Source organism: Oncorhynchus tshawytscha, unplaced genomic scaffold, assembly GCF_018296145.1.
Source record: "Oncorhynchus tshawytscha isolate Ot180627B unplaced genomic scaffold, Otsh_v2.0 Un_contig_7283_pilon_pilon, whole genome shotgun sequence".
NCBI lineage: Eukaryota > Metazoa > Chordata > Actinopteri > Salmoniformes > Salmonidae > Oncorhynchus > Oncorhynchus tshawytscha.
Genome location: NW_024609685.1, coordinates 67,376 through 87,995, shown reverse-complemented (window position 1 = coordinate 87,995; position 20,620 = coordinate 67,376). Strand labels below are relative to the sequence as shown.

The window sequence follows — 20,620 nt, the reverse complement described above, 5'->3', positions numbered from 1 at the left end:
CCACCAACGGTACAGAGACAGTATGGCTAATGCTATCACGTAGCCACCAACGGTACAGAGACAGTATGGCTAATGCTATCACGTAGCCACCAACGGTACAGAGACCGTATTTGCTTGTGTCCATTTAGTCATGTTATTAAGTGCATTGCTAGCGAGCCACTTTCTTATGAACACATGGTATCAAAGCATGCGCGTCACCCTGGGGATAACAGAGTTGTGTTGTCACGAGTTCAAACAAAACAGAGACTATACACTGCAGCACACTAGAATCACATGATGGAGCATGTGGTTGAGTCCCAAATGGAACCCTGTATCCCATATATATATATGGGCAGAGCCGTGATGTTGGACTGATCCCCTCTCCCTCCCTCCTGTCCCCCCAGGTCCAGACCCTGAGTCGTTGTCCTCTGAGATCTCCCTGCGGGTGCCCACCCAGGCGGAACTGAGGAACAAGCCGTCTTCCTTCTCCTCCACGGAGCCAGGCTCAGCCAGCCAGGACACCAGCCAGGACACCAGCCTGGGGGAGTGCCAGGAGGGGGAGGGCAGCGAGGCCAGTGGAGACGGAGACCAGCCCCTGGTACTGCCAGACGAGGAGGAAGTGCAGGCAGACACAGCCCTGGTGTCGTTGCCCGAGGCAGAGACGTTCAAGAACTCTGACGACAGCGACTCGCAGGCTTCTTAGGAGCCGTCACAGAGCTGCCCCCTGGGTGAGACCGGCTCTAGGGGGTATAGGGTAGCTCCTAGACGCTGATCTGGGGGTCCGTTTTGCATTTTTTCCCCAAAAAAACTTTTTTTCTTTTCTGTTTTTTTATAAATGAAATGTAGCTTCCTTCCTTGTATCCAATTATATCTAAGTAAATAATAATAAAGTTGTTTAAAATGTTCAAGGGAATGCATTCTTCAGACATTACACTGGGAGTTTAAAGCAAAGCTTTGAAGTCAATAACTAGAATAGCTTGGTGGTTCTTAAACACAGAGATGTTTGGGGAGGATGCTTGGAGGGTACAGACACACAGCACTGAGAAGAACACATTTGGATAGACACTGTCAAACCTTTTTATTCAACCTTAATGGGTACTAACAAATAAAATAGAAAATAAAACGGTCATTGTCCAACTTGAATCAGCATGGAAGGAAAACAGAATCCGAGATAAGAAATGAGACGGTCGGCTGTAATGAGCCTGTTGTAAAAAAACAACCAAAACATTAAGCACGCTTTTTAAAAAACATCCAACTCTGTATATATGGGAACTTCGAAAATGGATTGTTTTTGTAAGGGGTCTCAACAAGCTGATTTGAAAGGACTCTTGTCGCGAGGCTGGAGTGCAACAACAGGAGTTACTCCTTCTGTACATAGTAGATTTTAGCATTTTTATTATTCTTCTACTTATTTTCCCTTTTCATAAAAAAAAGTTTAGGTAAAAAACGAGGGGATTCAAACTATGCAGCACTTCTCCATACTTGTTACCAGGGCAACCCTGGCCCCATACAACTAATGTCCAACACAGTTGACACAAGGGTTGTGATACAATATATTATTATTTTGTGTCTGCACAAAAAGTGTTTACACAACCATTTCACCGTCTCCACAACGCTTGTGTAATTCTAGATTTGTTTTGTATCACAACCCGTGTGTATACGGGGCCACAGAAGTAACTGGTGGTGGTGGAGGAGGGGGGAGGGGGGGGGTGTAAGGCTTTTTCTTCATAAATCCCCTACTCCAAAACACTGCATTCCATTCCTTAAAAGGCTCAGGTACATGTATCTTTAGACATTGACAATGTTTTATATGTACAATGCTGTTGTGGTTTTTGTTCTTTGATAAAACACCTGGACTGTGACTCTCCCAAATGGCACCCTATTCCCTATATAGTGCCCTTGAGGCTCGGGTCAAAAATTAGTGCTCTAAATAGGGGATGGGCTGCCATTTGGAACGCAGTCCCGCAGACCCAAGAGTTACAGGTCAAGAGCCTGTAAGGGTCTAGAGTGGATAACTTGGTCACAAAACAAAAACTATCGGCACCAGAAGTGATTGAAAATTATTAGTATGCATTTTTTTTTTAGGCACAGTGTTTCACACCAAAATGGTCAGATGAGCGGTGTGAAGCCCATGATTACCGTTCCACTCTTGGCCAATTCTCTAAATAATTATAACATCAATGATCTGAGAAGGGGCCCTGTTTAATACTGAGGCCAGGGTCGTATTCACTAGGAAGCAAAAGGGCCAAAACGGGGAGGGACTTCCTGAACATGTCCAATAAGGAACGCTTGTTTTTTTTCTGTTTGCAAAAGGTTTTGCAACGTTTAGCACTAATAAACACAACCCACTTTTTGCGCTCCGCTGGAACAATCTTTGTATCGTAATGCATGTATTACAAACCCCTGAAGAGCCTTATTACTGGTTGGAGTTTAAACGCAAAACTGTGTGTAGAATCAACTTATTGGTAACAAGTTCTAAAAACGTGTTCACAGTTCAGGATGCAGTCCAATGGCTTTGAGCAAAAGAGAAATGATCATTATTATTACTACTACACCAATGACAGTATAAATTGAGCACCAAGATGTAGCACCAGGGAAGTGAAGTCTGTAGGTAATAACAGTAGGTGTAGCTAGGAGGATATTGTGATATCTAGATACAATATACAGTATTGGACGAAGGGCTGGGTTTCAATCCATATCGATGAAGATCCGAGCTAACATTTTAAAGGTAATTTCCAATTGAGCTGAGATACGCTGGAACGTTGCCTTCAAATTTCAATTGAGCTGGATCCTCCGATACGGAACTGAATCCAGCCATTAATGCCTCTTAAAAACATGTTTTTTTTTACTCTAGTGCAAAAGCCGTGGTTTAAGGAGCACAATCTCCACACTGAGCAGAGAGAAATGTACCGTAGTGAAGCACTGGTCCTGTTGGAACACTTCAGAAGTCCTTCCTTCCTTCCTTCCTTCCTTCCTTCCTTCCTTCCTTTGAAGTAATCACAGGTGTGAATCGGTTGGATTGGTGACAGTAATTGGGTGGTAGTAACCTAACCACTTGTAAATCTGTGTTTACCTCAAAGAACCCAGGAAGGAAGGATGTGAAGTAATGGAACACGGCCCATGATGTGAGTTATTTAGAGCTGAGGGCGGTCTTGGGCAGGGTGGAGGAGGGGAGGCGGGTGAGGGACACAGTGATGGAGGTTCTGTTTCGGGCGCTGCGTTTGGCCGGGGTGGACGCCTCACCGGGGCCCTGAAGTCCTCTCGTCCCTCTCCTCTTCTCAGCGCCGCTCTTCTCCAGCACTCTCCCACACACCCTGCTCACCAGATGGTTGATTTGGTCCTGAGAGGAAGAGGAATTGGAATCAGGAGAAGAAGAATGTGGGTTGACATTGAAGAGTGAGTGTAGTAATTCACTACGTGTGTAGTGTACTGTAGTAGTGTAGTTTACTGTAGTAGTGTGTAGTGTACTGTGGTAGTGTGTAGTGTAGTGTACTGTAGTAGTGTGTAGTGTACTGTAGTAGTGTGTAGTTTACTGTAGTAGTGTGTGGTTTACTGTAGTACTGTAGTAGTGTGTAGTTTACTGTAGTAGTGTGTAGTGTGTACTGTAGTAGTGTAGTGTAGTTTACTGTAGTAGTGTGTAGTGTACTGTATTAGTGTGTAGTGTACTGTATTAGTGTGTAGTGTACTGTAGTAGTGTGTAGTGTACTATAGTAGTGTGTAGTGTAGTTTACTATAGTAGTGTGTAGTGTACTGTAGTAGTGTGTAGTGTAGTTTACTGTATTAGTGTGTAGTGTACTGTAGTAGTGTAGTTGTAGTAGTGTAGTTTACTGTAGTAGTGTGTAGTGTAGTTTACTGTATTAGTGTGTAGTGTACTGTATTAGTGTGTAGTGTACTGTAGTAGTGTGTAGTGTACTGTAGTAGTGTGTACTGTAGTAGTGTGTAGTTGTACTGTATTAGTGTGTAGTGTACTGTATTAGTGTGTAGTGTACTGTATTAGTGTGTAGTGTACTGTAGTAGTGTGTAGTTTACTGTATTAGTGTGTAGTGTTTTTTACTGTAGTAGTGTGTAGTGTACTGTAGTAGTGTGTAGTTTACTGTAGTAGTGTGTACTGTAGTAGTGTGTAGTGTGTACTGTAGTAGTGTGTAGTGTAGTTTACTGTAGTAGTGTGTAGTGTACTGTATTAGTGTGTAGTGTACCGTAGTAGTGTGTAGTGTAGTTTACTGTAGTAGTGTGTAGTGTACTGTAGTACCTCGTCGTAACGGTACATCATTTTGAGGCCTCGGCAGGACTTGTGTTTCTGTACGTACAGCAGGACACACTCCAGACAGAACACCACGTTCTCACTCTCCTGAACCACCTGCAGCGACATGAGGAGCATGCCATCAGGACAGAATAAACACATTTTCCCTCCTGAACCATCTGCAGCGACATGAGGAGCATGCCATCAGGACACAGAATAAACACATTTTCCCCCCTGAACCATCTGCAGCGACATGAGGAGCATGCCATCAGGACAGAATAAACACATTTTCCCTCCTGAACCATCTGCAGCGACATGAGGAGCATGCCATCAGGACACAGAATAAACACATTTTCCCTCCTGAACCATCTGCAGCGACATGAGGAGCATGCCATCAGGACAGAATAAACACATTTTCCCTCCTGAACCATCTGCAGCGACATGAGGAGCATGCCATCAGGACAGAATAAACACATTTTCCCTCCTGAACCATCTGCAGCGACATGAGGAGCATGCCATCAGGACAAAGAATAAACACATTTTCCCTCCTGAACCATCTGCAGCGACATGAGTGGTATGCCATCAGGATGAAGAATAAACACATTTTCCCTTCAGGGACAATAAAGTAAGACCGGTCTTTTTACAGGACATTTACGATTGAGCTCCCATCTGCAGACTTAACCATTGATGCCATCTCCACAAACATCAGGGAAATGGCCTTTAGAAGGCACCTTGTTGGCCGTACAGTGCGCTTGTCGACAACATGCCTTTGATTGAATCCCTGCCTATGTTTGTGCCCAACCTTTCCTGGCCCAGTAAAGACTCACCATGGAGAGGTAGCAGAGGTGTTGGCACACTTGGCAGCGTCGGTCCGAGGGGTCGAGCCTCAGCCACTGGCGCTGGATCCTCCTGCTCTCTGACGAGGCCTGGTTGTCATGGCTACAGTAGCGGGCAACAGACCGCAGCCCGGCGTCAAACAGATCCCTGCGCTGTCTCAACTCTGTATCCCTGGAACAGGTAGAGCAGACTGGTGTATCGTCTGTCATCACTGGCTACTGTTTCCTTTTTAAGTTGTGGAAAGGGTCAATTTGAGAGAGGTAACATGTACTTTTAAATGAATGATGTATAGCTATTGATTCTTGAGTGGTTACATTTCTCCAGCCCCACCCCACAGCTGTTTATTCAACAGGTGGAGGGGTGACTGCTGTTTATTCAACAGGTGGAGGGGTGACTGCTGTTTATTCAACAGGTGGAGGGGTGACTGCTGTTTATTCAACAGGTGGAGGGGTGACTGCTGTTTATTCAACAGGTGGAGGGGTGACTGCTGTTTATTCAACAGGTGGAGGGGTGACTGCTGTTTATTCAACAGGTGGAGGGGTGACTGCTGTTTATTCAACAGGTGGAGGGGTGACTGCTGTTTATTTAACAGGTGGAGGGGTGACTGCTGTTTATTCAACAGGTGGAGGGGTGACTGCTGTTTATTCAACAGGTGGTGGGGTGACTGCTGTTTATTCAACAGGTGAAGGGGTGACTGCTGTTTGTTCAAAAGGTGGAGGGGTGACTGCTGTTTATTCAACAGGTGGTGGGGTGACTGCTGTTTATTCAACAGGTGGTGGGGTGACTGCTGTTTATTCAACAGGTGGAGGGCTGACTGCTGTTTATTCAACAGGTGGAGGGGTGACTGCTGTTTATTCAACAGGTGGTGGGGTGACTGCTGTTTATTCAACAGGTGGAGGGGTGACTGCTGTTTGTTCAACAGGTGGAGGGGTGACTGCTGTTTATTCAACAGGTGGTGGGGTGACTGCTGTTTATTCAACAGGTGGTGGGGTGACTGCTGTTTATTCAACAGGTGGTGGGGTGACTGCTGTTTATTCAACAGGTGGTGGGGTGACTGCTGTTTATTCAACAGGTGGAGGACTGACTGCTGTTTATTCAACAGGTGGTGGGGTGACTGCTGTTTATTCAACAGGTGGAGGGGTGACTGCTGTTTATTCAACAGGTGGAGGGGTGACTGCTGTTTATTCAACAGGTGGAGGGGTGACTGCTGTTTATTCAACAGGTGGAGGGGTCACTGCTGTTTATTCAACAGGTGGAGGGGTGACTGCTGTTTATTCAACAGGTGGAGGGGTGACTGCTGTTTATTCAACAGGTGGAGGGGTGACTGCTGTTTATTCAACAGGTGGAGGGGTGACTGCTGTTTATTCAACAGGTGGTGGGGTGACTGCTGTTTATTCAACAGGTGGTGGGGTGACTGCTGTTTATTCAACAGGTGGTGGGGTGACTGCTGTTTATTCAACAGGTGGTGGGGTGACTGCTGTTTATTCAACAGGTGGTGGGGTGACTGCTGTTTATTCAACAGGTGGAGGGGTGACTGCTGTTTATTCAACAGGTGGTGGGGTGACTGCTGTTTATTCAACAGGTGGAGGGGTGACTGCTGTTTATTCAACAGGTGGTGGGGTGACTGTTTTGTCATTTTTTGAATCCCAGAGTGCCCTTTTAAGAGTAGAATTACATTCCATGTATGATGATACTGTGATCTACAATGATAATACTGCTATTAATACTGTGATCTACAATGATAATACTGCTATTAATACTGTGATCTACAATGATAATACTGCTATTAATACTGTGATCTACAATGATAATACTGCTATTGATACTGTGATCTACAATGATAATACTGCTATTGATACTGTGATCTACAATGATAATACTGCTATTAATACTGTGATCTACAAATATAGTACTGCTATTGGTACTGTGATCTACAAATATAGTACTGCTATTAATACTGTAATCTACAATGATACTGTGATATGGAATGATAATATTGCTATTGATACTGCGATCTACAAATATAGTACTGCTATTGGTACTGTGATCTACAAATATAGTACTGCTATTAATACTGTGATCTACAATGATACTGTGATATGGAATGATAATACTGCTATTGATACTGCGATCTAAAATATAGTACTGCTATTGATACTGTGATCTACAAATATAGTACTGCTATTGATACTGTGATCTACAAATATAGTACTGCTATTAATGCTGTCATCTACAATGATACTGTGATCTACAATGATACTGTGATCTACAATGATAATACTGCTATTGATACTGTGATCTACAAATATAGTACTGCTATTGATACTGTGATCTACAATGATACTGTGATCTACAAATATAGTACTGCTATTAATACTGTGATCTACAATGATAATACTGCTATTGATACTGTGATATGGAATGATAATATTGCTATTGATACTGCGATCTAAAATATAGTACTGCTATTAATACTGTGATCTACAATGATAATACTGCTATTGATACTGTGATCTACAATGATAATAGTGCTACTGATACTGTGATCTGCAATGATAATACTGCTATTAATACTGTGATCTACAATGATAATACTGCTATTAATACTGTGATCTACAATGATAATACTGCTATTAATACTGTGATCTACAATGATAATACTGCTATTAATACTGTGATCTACAATGATAATACTGCTACTGATACTGTGATCTCCAAATATAGTACTGCTATTAATGCTGTCATCTACAATGATACTGTGATCTACAATGATACTGTGATCTACAATGATAATACTGCTATTGATACTGTGATCTACAAATATAGTACTGCTATTGATACTGTGATCTACAATGATACTGTGATCTACAAATATAGTACTGCTATTAATACTGTGATCTACAATGATAATACTGCTATTGATACTGTGATATGGAATGATAATACTGCTATTGATACTGTGATCTACAAATATAGTACTGCTATTGATACTGTGATCTGGAATGATAATACTGCTATTGATACTGTGATCTGGAATGATAATACTGCTATTGATACTGTGATCTGGAATGATAATACTGCTATTGATACTGTGATCTACAATGATAATACTGCTATTAATACTGTGATCTACAATGATAATACTGCTATTAATACTGTGATCTACAATGATAATACTGCTATTAATACTGTGATCTACAATGATAATACTGCTACTGATACTGTGATCTCCAAATATAGTACTGCTATTAATACTGTGATCTACAAATATAGTACTGCTATTGGTACTGTGATCTACAAATATAGTACTGCTATTAATACTGTGATCTACAATGATACTGTGATATGGAATGATAATACTGCTATTGATACTGCGATCTAAAATATAGTACTGCTATTGATACTGTGATCTACAAATATAGTACTGCTATTGATACTGTGATCTACAAATATAGTACTGCTATTAATGCTGTCATCTACAATGATACTGTGATCTACAATGATAATACTGCTATTAATACTGTGATCTACAATGATACTGTGATCTACAATGATAATACTGCTATTGATACTGTGATCTACAAATATAGTACTGATATTGATACTGTGATCTACAAATATAGTACTGCTATTAATACTGTGATCTACAATGATAATACTGCTATTGATACTGTGATATGGAATGATAATACTGCTATTGATACTGCGATCTAAAATATAGTACTGCTATTAATACTGTGATCTACAATGATAATACTGCTATTGATACTGTGATCTACAATGACAATACTGCTATTAATACTGTGATCTACAATGATAATACTGCTATTGATACTGTGATCTACAATGATAATAGTGCTACTGATACTGTGATCTGCAATGATAATACTGCTATTAATACTGTGATCTACAATGATAATACTGCTATTAATACTGTGATCTACAATGATAATACTGCTATTAATACTGTGATCTACAATGATAATACTGCTACTGATACTGTGATCTCCAAATATAGTACTGCTATTAATACTGTGATCTACAAATATAGTACTGCTATTGGTACTGTGATCTACAAATATAGTACTGCTATTAATACTGTGATATGGAATGATAATACTGCTATTGATACTGCGATCTAAACTATAGTACTGCTATTGATACTGTGATCTACAAATATAGTACTGCTATTGATACTGTGATCTACAAATATAGTACTGCTATTAATGCTGTCATCTACAATGATACTGTGATCTACAATGATAATACTGCTATTAATACTGTGATCTACAATGATACTGTGATCTACAATGATAATACTGCTATTGATACTGTGATCTACAAATATAGTACTGCTATTGATACTGTGATCTACAATGATACTGTGATCTACAAATATAGTACTGCTATTAATACTGTGATCTACAATGATAATACTGCTATTGATACTGTGATCTGGAATGATAATACTGCTATTGATACTGTGATCTACAAATATAGTACTGCTATTGATACTGTGATCTGGAATGATAATACTGCTATTGGTTAAATAGTTAAACCCACCTGAGGTCTTTGAGAAGTGAGGTCATGGTACTCAGAATGACACCATTCTCCCGTTTGGATTCTGACATTGCGATCTGGTACAGCAACTTCTCCATGGAGAAGGACCTCTCTATGCGTCGACATTTCAGCTCCTGGGAAGGAGAGGTAAGAGATATTTGACCATTTGATATGACAGGGTCTTTTCACAACATATCCCAGTTCAGATTAATGGAGGTGCTCAGTTTGGTAAACCCTCGCAAATCCCTCCTTTCATGCAGTAGATGTGTAGGGAACTAAGATCCATGTGGATAACAGAATCTTTGATACTGAATTGACCAGTGGAACACTGGGTACACAGAGGCGCTCTCTACCCTCAGTTTGTCCACTCTATCTGAACTGACTGACTGATAGACAGACAGACTGACTGAATAAACTAAGCTGGTTAAGTCAGACTTTAGAGCCTGGTTTACCACCCCTTCGTGAGGAGCTTTCAGGACTGGAACTCAGTCAAACTGGCCACCCCAAGATGTACAGGAGCATGGAGAGGTACAGGACAGGTACAGGAGTTCATACTCTATGTGGTCAGACCCCTAAACGAAAATGGATTTTCGTTAATTTTAGCAAAGACATTTATATCATTTTAAAATTGTCTTGAATAACAATATATATATATATTTTATTGTAACAGCAAAGTAATTCAGATTTATTTTAAATGGAGAATTGAATCTGTGTTAATGCTGAAGACCAATACTTTAAACAAACTGATCTTGCAACTTTATCTGTGAAAACAACATTTAACATGCCGATGCCAATGACTAGTATCACTATACTAAATACTACAGTAATGTTAGCATGGCACGTAACATTATAATACATTATGTACTGAATTAAACTATACTCTTCTTTCAACTCATAGCTTTTCCTTCAAGTATTGATACGACGGGGGGCTCCAACCTTGGCAGCCTGGTATCCCGTGTTCAGCCACTGGGGGGTGGCGAAGTGCACTGTCTCGGAGACGCTGTAGCCGCAGCACACCTTGGAGACGAACGCCGCCGGGAAACAGACGACGAACTGGCCACTCTGCTGGACGGTCCGGTGCACTTTGACCCCCGCTCGACACAGCACCTCCGGAGAGATCTGGCGGGAGGGAGAGAGACAGAGAACATGTATTACCTAACGACCAAGTCTACATCCCAAATGGCATCCTGTTCCCTATATAGTGCACTACTTACACCCTGTTCCCTATATAGTGCACTACTTACACCCTGTTCCCTATATAGTGCACTACTTACACCCTGTTCCCTATATAGTGCAGATCTTTTCACCAGAGCACAGTGTGTATGTGTAGACAGTGTTTCTGTAGTCCATGTTTATACTGTATGTGTGGACAGTGTTTCTGTAGTCCATGTTTATACTGTATGTGTGGACAGTGTTTCTGTAGTCCATGTTTATACTGTATGTGTAGACAGTGTTTCTGTAGTCCATGTTTATACTGTATGTGTAGACAGTGTTTCTGTAGTCCATGTTTATACTGTATGTGTAGACAGTGTTTCTGTAGTCCATGTTTATACTGTATGTGTAGACAGTGTTTCTGTAGTCCATGTTTATACTGTATGTGTAGACAGTGTTTCTGTAGTCCATGTTTATACTGTATGTGTAGACAGTGTTTCTGTAGTCCATGTTTATACTGTATGGGGACAGTGTTTCTGTAGTCCATGTTTATACTGTATGTGTGGACAGTGTTTCTGTAGTCCATGTTTATACTGTATGTGTAGACAGTGTTTCTGTAGTCCATGTTTATACTGTATGTGTGGACAGTGTTTCTGTAGTCCATGTTTATACTGTATGTGTGGACAGTGTTTCTGTAGTCCATGTTTATACTGTATGTGTGGACAGTGTTTCTGTAGTCCATGTTTATACTGTATGTGTAGACAGTGTATCCTGCAGTCACACCATGATGTTGTTCTCCAACATCTCCAGTCCTGGGGTTCCATTAGCCTGCAGTAGAGTGTGAACCACCTTGTCCAGCTTCACCTTCTCCTCAGCAGGAATACAGTACCTGAACACCGGGTCACATGGGTTATTGGGATCTAATTGTGTATCACTATATGATAACATGTTGGAGTTAGTGGACACATGTCATAGCACTAGTAAATCAAAAATATCCTTGTCTGGCAATGAAACTTTATTTTTTATTGTAGTTTTATAGGATTTTATTTGAGCTCAACAATTACATTAAGGGGAATTTTATAAGGGGAAAGATTTGCTTTTGGAATTTTCTAAATATTTTCAATATTATTCATTTCCATGTTGGCTCTATACCCGGAAATGCCATTGTCTGGAGAAAAGGATCCCAATTTCAAACTCTCCAAAAAAGTGTAATTATATATATATTTTTTTAACTGGCAATAATTAATATTAACTGAAAAAGGATCTTGTGTAGTTATTTGCAATAGCCCTTATCTCGAAACGGTGATTCCTAAAAGATGTGTCTGGAGATTTGGTCAACTCAAATCAGGAATGAGCAGGGTGAGCTCTACCATAATGACCTCTTATTCATGTTCTCATTACATGTAAGTGCAACAAGACCACTTGTGTTCTGGAAAGTTCTCTGCTATCTGATATGTTTTAAACAAACGATATAGAAATCACCACGGTAACGCTAACGTCAAATCACCACGCTAACGTCAAATCACCACGGTAACGCTAACGTCAACTCCGTCAGAGTGCTGAAAGAATAATGTAATATATTTTACAAATGTAAAATACTTTGAGGCAAAAATGTCTGTTTTGAGTGTCTGTTGTCAACTCCGTCACTGATGGCTTTTTTTAAAATAAAAAAATATTTGAATCACTCTTCTGCAACACATGGTTAAACTATTGACATATTTGCTGTGATAGAGATAAGGGATAATGTTTCCTTTATAAATGTTGTTTTATGCCAAAACGCTAAATGTTTTATGTTCTGAATCTAGAAAAACATGCCAAAATGCTAATAAATGTTTTATGTTCTGAATCTAGAAAAACATGCCAAAATGCTAATAAATGTTTTATGTTCTGAATCTAGAAAAACATGCCAAAATGCTAATAAATGTTTTATGTTCTGAATCTAGAAAAACATGCCAAAATGCTAACAAAATTAGCCCTGGAGCATTATATAGCATTATAAAAATGCTTTATAAAAATACGTTTGGAGATTTGTATTTCATATTTGAATAATGTAATGATAGAATTAAACAAACAAGGTCTTCAAACACTTGGACAATAAATGTACAAATTAAATGCATTTTATGGTGTCTGACTGAGTTGACATAAATCCACTTAGTTGTAAATTATGAGAAAAACAGTTCTGAATTAGGAGGTTGTTCCTTTACATGGTGTGATATATATATATATTATTTGGTCTATCAGATATTAACACAAATATTTGTGGAAGAAAAGTTTATATTGTACCGTCTTTCAAGGATTCCTGGCACCTCGGGGGGGTGTGGTATATGGCTAATATACCACGACTAAGGGCTGTGCCCTGGCACTCCACTGTCGTGCTTAACAACAGCCCTTAGCCGTGGTATATGGCCAATATACCACGACTAAGGGCTGTGTCCAGGCACTCCACTGTCGTGCTTAACAACAGCCCTTAGCTGTGGTATATGACCAATATACCACGACTAAGGGCTGTGTCCAGGCACTCCACTGTCGTGCTTAACAACAGCCCTTAGCCGTGGTATATGGCCAATATATCACGACTAAGGGCTGTGTCCAGGCACTCCACTGTCGTGCTTAACAACAGCCCTTAGCCGTGGTATATTGGCCATATACCACACCCCCTCGTGCCTTATTTCTTAAATATATACCATTTAGCAGATTTATCCAATAAAGACTTAGTCATACTGCATACATTTTACGTATGGATGGCCCAGAGAATCAAACCCACTATCCTGGTGTTGCGAGCGCCATGCTCTACCTACTGAGCCATACAGCGTTTCCTTCATACTGCACTGACCACGCTCAGGGAGTTCTATTAAATCAACCTCCATCAGCTCTATTTGACCAGGCTTGACTAACTGACGCTGAGCTCGTTCTCCATTGGTTGTGGCAGGTGGTGAACCTGAGTGACCGTAGGATTAAACTGGGAGAGGGCAGTGAGCAGTGAACCACTACTTACCAAATGCAGTCAGCACCCGTGTGTAAGTAATCAATGTATGGAAGGCGGTGATGGTCTCGCGACCAGCATGAGGTAGAGAAGACCATGCCGATGTTCAGCCAAGGAATGGTCACTCCTGTACAACCACAAAGGAAGACATAGTAGACTGTCAAGCTTTTCTAGTCAGTTCAAGTTCACTTAATTCATAGCAGAATGCTATTGAATTGTGTCACCAAAAATGAGGATATACTGTATAAAACAACAAAAAACTAACGCAACATACATTCAAGGAACTGTTGTAGTTAAGCTGATGGGAGTCCTTCAGTTCACTCTGCACCTACTTACAACTGTCTGTATTACAATACAATGTACTGTCATCCTGTGTAACAGGAGAGGGTCATAGGTACAGATGATTACCTGGCACAGCACCAAGATGGCGTAGGATGGATCCTGAATTATTGGGAAGGATTGTAAGGTTCCATCCATGTCTTGAGTGGAGACAAGAGAACAGAACACATATTTTATGCATGTCCTTATAGGGTTGTAAAATTCCCCTAACTTTCCAAAAAATTCCCCGGTTCTCCAGAAATCCCAGTTGGAAGATTCCAGGAATCAGGAGGGAATAAGCAGGAAATTCAAAATCCTCCATTCATGTGATAGGATAATGCCGTTAGGCCCTTACTTTGAAAACGTCTCAGACTTTCCAACTGGGAAGCCACTCCCATGAGTTTTAGTGTCCACTTTCCCACAGTGCACTGCAACATGACATTCCCTCTGCTCCACGATGTTCCAGTACTCCTGCTGCAATCACAGACAGAAACATTATTGCATTAATGTAGATGAAAAAACAAGTAGTGACAGTAGATCACACAGTGGGATGGCTGACAAGAAAGACAAAAGGAGAAAATTAATATTTCAATGACTTGATCAGTCATCTCCATACTACTTATGGTCCCAGTGAATTATACTACTTATGGTCCCAGTGAATTATACTACTTATGGTCCCAGTGAATTATACTACTTATGGTCCCAGTGAATTATACTACTTATGGTCCCAGTGAATTATACTACTTATGGTCCCAGTGAATTATGGTCCCAGTGAATTATACTACTTATGGTCCCAGTGAATTATACTACTTATGGTCCCAGTGAATTATACTACTTATGGTCCCAGTGAATTATACTACTTATGGTCCCAGTGAATTATACTACTTATGGTCCCAGTGAATTATACTACTTATGGTCCCAGTGAATTATACTACTTATGGTCCCAGTGAATTATACTACTTATGGTCCCAGTGAATTATACTACTTATGGTCCCAGTGAATTATACTACTACTACTTATGGTCCCAGTGAATTATACTACTTATGGTCCCAGTGAATTATACTACTTATGGTCCCAGTGAATTATACTACTTATGGTCCCAGTGAATTATACTACTTATGGTCCCAGTGAATTATACTACTTATGGTCCCAGTGAATTATACTACTTATGGTCCCAATGAATTATACTACTTATGGTCCCAGTGAATTATACTACTTATGGTCCCAGTGAATTATACTACTTATGGTCCCAGTGAATTATACTACTTATGGTCCCAGTGAATTATACTACTTACGGTCCCAGTGAATTATACTACTTATGGTCCCAGTGAATTATACTACTTATGGTCCCAGTGAATTATACTACTTATGGTCCCAGTGAATTATACTACTTATGGTCCCAGTGAATTATACTACTTATGGTCCCAGTGAATTATACTACTTATGGTCCCAGTGAATTATACTACTTATGGTCCCAGTGAATTATACTACTTATGGTCCCAGTGAATTATACTACTTATGGTCCCAGTGAATTATACTACTTACGGTCCCAGTGAATTATACTACTTATGGTCCCAGTGAATTATACTACTTATTGTCCCAGTGAATTATACTACTTACGGTCCCAGTGAATTATACTACTTATGGTCCCAGTGAATTATACTACTTATGGTCCCAGTGAATTATACTACTTATGGTCCCAGTGAATTATACTACTTATGGTCCCAGTGAATTATACTACTTATGGTCCCAGTGAATTATACTACTTATGGTCCCAATGAATTATACTACTTATGGTCCCAGTGAATTATACTACTTATGGTCCCAGTGAATTATACTACTTATGGTCCCAGTGAATTATACTACTTATGGTCCCAGTGAATTATACTACTTACGGTCCCAGTGAATTATACTACTTATGGTCCCAATGAATTATACTACTTACGGTCCTAGTGAATTATACTACTTATGGTCCCAATGAATTATACTACTTACGGTCCCAGTGAATTATACTACTTATGGTCCCAATGAATTATACTACTTATGGTCCCAGTGAATTATACTACTTATGGTCCCAGTGAATTATACTACTTATGGTCCCAGTGAATTATACTACTTATGGTCCCAGTGAATTATACTACTTACGGTCCCAGTGAATTATACTACTTATGGTCCCAGTGAATTATACTACTTATGGTCCCAGTGAATTATACTACTTATGGTCCCAGTGAATTATACTACTTATGGTCCCAGTGAATTATACTACTTATGGTCCCAGTGAATTATACTACTTATTCATTATGACTATATGGTTGCGTCACAAAAAGCAGGGCCCTGACCAAAAGTAGTGCACTAAGGGCCGATTCAGACTTGAAATAAGTAGACTTAACATGGATTTATGTCTATAAAATATGGACAAGTCCATTTTTATTAATTTTTTATTTAAGTCCATGTTAAGTCAACTTCTCTGAAACCTGAATAGGGCCTTAAGTAGCGCAACCTACGTAGCAGGTATATAACAGTTTGGGATATGTAGACCTTACCTCCACCTCAGCCGTCCCAGGCTCCTTATTGAAACACATGTTCATAGTATTCCTGGCTGTCCTGTAGAACGTAGTGAGAGAAACCGACTTCCCCTGCCATAGAGAAACACAAAGAGAGGGCTAAGACCTTACGGTCCCTTTCAAGTTCCCTGATACACAGTCAATGTAAAGATTATCACAGCAAATCATCAACACAAAGAGTGTACGAGCTTATGGACCGAGGTGTTTTGATATCCTGCCAATCGAATGACTCAGAAGTACAACCAAAGAGACTAGTAAGACCATACAGGAAGTAGTCTTTTATGTCCCTTGATACACTGTCTCCGTCCCTAACGACATCCTACTTTTGAACAGGCTCTGGTCAAAAGTAGTGCATCAGAAAAGGGAATAGGAATGTGATTTGGGACGCAGACCACTGTCAATGTAACGATTATCACAGCCAACCAGATGGGAGAGTTAGTTGAACAGCCAGACAAAAATGATACATGTGGATGTCACTGTGCTGCATGACATCATCTTCCTTCCTCTCCCTGTTGCTGCAGCCTCAGCACATTCTGAAGGGGAGTCTTCCATCCACACGGTTTTCTCAGGTTGCCTCCCAAATGGCACCCTATTCTCGTATCCAATTGGCTAACTATTCCCTTATATAGACTACTACTTTCGATCGGAGCCCTAAGGGCCCTGGTTAAAAGTAGTGCACTAGACAGGGAATTGGGCACCATTTGGGACATAAGCTCAGATACACGACAGACAGCCGGGCAGGGACAGAGACTGAGAGCCTGTATGAATGTGCCAGGAAAAACCCTGGTTGGTTGGACTATGGTCAGTCACTGTAAGCTTTCCCACATGTGTGGAGGAGATTGCTGTATTTCTTATTATGGCCCAATATATTGATTTCATATGGGTCCAGCCATGCTGGCATTCACAGACAGAATAGTCCCTACGAGCCAGGTTTAAAAAGTAGGAAGTCAAACTGAGAGATGTAACGCTATAAGTAACTGACACTACAGGAGAACTAGCTCATACTACAGGAGAACTAACTGATACTACAGAAGAACTAGCTGATACTACAGGAGAACTAGCTGATACTACAGGAGAACTAACTGATACTACAGAAGAACTAACTGATACTACAGGAGAACTAACTGATACTACAGGAGAACTAACTGATACTACAGGAGAACTAACTGATACTACAGAAGAACTAGCTGATACTACAGGAGAACTAGCTGATACTACAGGAGAACTAACTGATACTACAGAAGAACTAACTGATACTACAGGAGAACTAACTGATACTACAGGAGAACTAACTGATACTACAGGAGAACTAACTGATACTACAGGAGAACTAACTGATACTACAGAAGAACTAGCTGATATTACAGGAGAACTAACTGATACTACAGGAGAACTAACTGATACTACAGGAGAACTAACTGATACTACAGGAGAACTAACTGATACTACAGGAGAACTAACTGATACTACATGAGAACTAACTGATACTACAGGAGAACTAACTGATATTACAGGAGAACTAGCTGCTACTACAGGAGAACTAACTGATACTACAGGAGAACTAACTGATACTACAGAAGAACTAACTGATACTACAGAAGAACTAACTGATACTACAGGAGAACTAACTGATACTACAGGAGAACTAAATGATACTACAGGAGAACTAACTGATATTACAGGAGAACTAACTGATACTACAGGAGAACTCTAACTGATACTACAGGAGAACTAACTGATACTACAGGAGAACTCTAACTGATACTACAGGAGAACTAGCTGATACTACAGGAGAACTAACTGATACTACAGGAGAACTAGCTGATACTACAGGAGAACTAGCTGATACTACAGGAGAACTAACTGATACTACAGGAGAACTAGCTGATACTACAGGAGAACTAACTGATACTACAGAAGAACTAGCTGATACTACAGGAGAACTAACTGATACTACAGAAGAACTAGCTGATACTACAGGAGAACTAACTGATACTACAGGACAACTAACTGATACGACAAGAGAACTAACTGATACTACAAGAGAACTAACTGATACTACAGGAGAACTAACTGATACTACAAGAGAACTAACTGATACTACAGGAGAACTAACTGATACTACAGGAGAACTAACTGATACTACAGGAGAACTAACTGATACTACAGGAGAACTAACTGATACTACAGGAGAACTAACTGATACTACAGGAGAACTAACTGATATTACAGGAGAACTAACTGATATTACAGGAGAACTAACTGATACTACAGGAGAACTGTAACTGACACTACTGATAAGAGAAGTGTGAGCAACAGAAGATCATCATGGAGCATCAAGACAGAAACACTGGCAGTGATAAGTTGACATGAGGTGACGTGTTGTCAAAATGAGGTGTGTGTGTCTGATCGTGTGTGTGTCTGATCGTGTGTGTCTGATCGTGTGTGTGTCTGATCGTGTGTGTGTCTGATCGTGTGTGTCTGATCGTGTGTGTGTCTGATCGTGTGTGTCTGATCGTGTGTGTGTCTGATCGTGTGTGTGGCCTCTGTGCTTGCAGATGTGCAATGACCTATATTCGATGTGAGAGCAACTGAACCAGGGATATTGTAGTTCTGCCTCCAGGCACTAACAGCTATACACACTGTATTGACAGTGCTGCACTGTATTCAATCTGCCCACACACAGCTACCACAGAGCTCATTAACCAATAGACTTAACCAATCAAATATTTACACAAGCATTGTGCATGTTGTAGTGCCTCCACTATGCTTGGGTAATTATTTTGGTCCAGAAAAACTGTCTGTTGTATCACATTTGTTGTACCAAATGTGTTGTACATCTGTTGTTCAACCTGAGTGTGAACAGGGCCAGAGAAAGGGGCTAACATGACCTACCCTGTATATACACTTGTGCTGGTCGCTAAGAAATTCTTTCTCCTCCTCTGCTCCTCCTCTTCCTCCTTTCTTCTCCTGAGAGAACAGTCTCCTCCTGCTGGACCTCAGCCACATGTCCTTCTCCTGTTTCTTCCCCTCTTTCGCTCCTTCCTCCAGGTTCCTGGGCAGGCCGTTCCTCCGGATCACCCCGTTTACCAGGCCATTCTTGGGCTCACAGCGGGGCAGCTGGAGCAGGCTCTGTTGGGAGTCATCTGAGTGGCCCTCCAGGGGCCCTCTCTTCTTCTCCAGCCTCCCCTTCTCCTCCAGCACCTCCCTCTCCAGGCGGATGCGCTCAGCGGGGTCCAGGGAGTCATAGGACAGTAGGTACTGACAATAGGCCTCCTGCAGCTTGGCCAGACGATCCTGTGGTCGGGTGGTAGGATATTATTACTTTGCAGTTGACAGTTGACAGGGAGGGCAGTGTTAACATCAAATGTCAAAGTGCTATACTTAGCTATGCAGCTAGCTGGGCTGGCTGTTGGTTTTCATCAGAAGTCAATCTCAAATAAAAAAGTAGGATAAAAACAAAATGACCCACTTCAGTGTAGATGAAACACTACAAGACACGGATGCCGGAAGGAATTGTTTGATACAGAACAGCATCATGGTCAACACAAGAGGCTGAGTACCGAATGGCCCCCTATTCCCTATATAGTAGGCCAGAGTCTTATGGACCCTGGTCAAAAGCAGTCTACTATATAGAGCACGGGGTGCCATGTATGCAGCCTTGAAGCATTACTGTACCTGTGCAGTCTTGGGGATACGGAGCTGGTCGGCTAGCTTATTCCATTTCTTCATGTCGCTGACCTGCTGCATGCCGCCCATGTCGTTGATGAGCTGAAAGAACCGGGCCAGGTCCAACTCACATCCGCCTGGCAGGGAGGGAGGGAGGGAGGGAGGGGGGGAGGATATGGAGAAAGAGGAGGGAGTGAAGGAGAGAGAGGGAGGATAAGGAGGAAGAGGAGGGAGTGAAGGAGGGAGGGAGGGAGTGAAAGAGGGTGAGAGGGAGGATATGGAGGAAGAGGAGGGAGTGAAGGAAAGAGAGGGAGGAAG

General features: G+C 41.1%; 2 protein-coding genes across 2 annotated transcripts in view; one reads left to right on the top strand and one right to left on the bottom strand.

Moving 5' to 3' along the window:
* dtnbp1a (dystrobrevin binding protein 1a) overlaps positions 1-887 on the top strand; it is a 56,385-nt gene extending 55,498 nt beyond the window's left edge. Inside the window, exon 10 of the mRNA XM_042316936.1 lies at positions 384-887. Coding sequence (XP_042172870.1) covers positions 384-682 — 299 coding nt within the window. The 3' untranslated portion in view covers positions 683-887. The remainder of the gene's footprint in view (positions 1-383) is intronic.
* Positions 888-1,040: 153 nt separating this feature from the next.
* LOC112238131 (protein Jumonji-like) overlaps positions 1,041-20,620 on the bottom strand; it is a 38,412-nt gene continuing 18,832 nt past the window's right edge. The window contains exons 4-15 of the mRNA XM_042316933.1: positions 20,312-20,439; positions 19,529-19,930; positions 16,613-16,705; positions 14,425-14,543; positions 14,160-14,230; positions 13,764-13,878; positions 11,552-11,657; positions 10,553-10,735; positions 9,620-9,750; positions 5,047-5,227; positions 4,229-4,336; positions 1,041-3,319 (exon numbers count right to left, since the gene is read on the bottom strand). Coding sequence (XP_042172867.1) covers positions 3,110-3,319; positions 4,229-4,336; positions 5,047-5,227; positions 9,620-9,750; positions 10,553-10,735; positions 11,552-11,657; positions 13,764-13,878; positions 14,160-14,230; positions 14,425-14,543; positions 16,613-16,705; positions 19,529-19,930; positions 20,312-20,439 — 1,847 coding nt within the window. The 3' untranslated portion in view covers positions 1,041-3,109. The remainder of the gene's footprint in view (positions 3,320-4,228; positions 4,337-5,046; positions 5,228-9,619; positions 9,751-10,552; positions 10,736-11,551; positions 11,658-13,763; positions 13,879-14,159; positions 14,231-14,424; positions 14,544-16,612; positions 16,706-19,528; positions 19,931-20,311; positions 20,440-20,620) is intronic.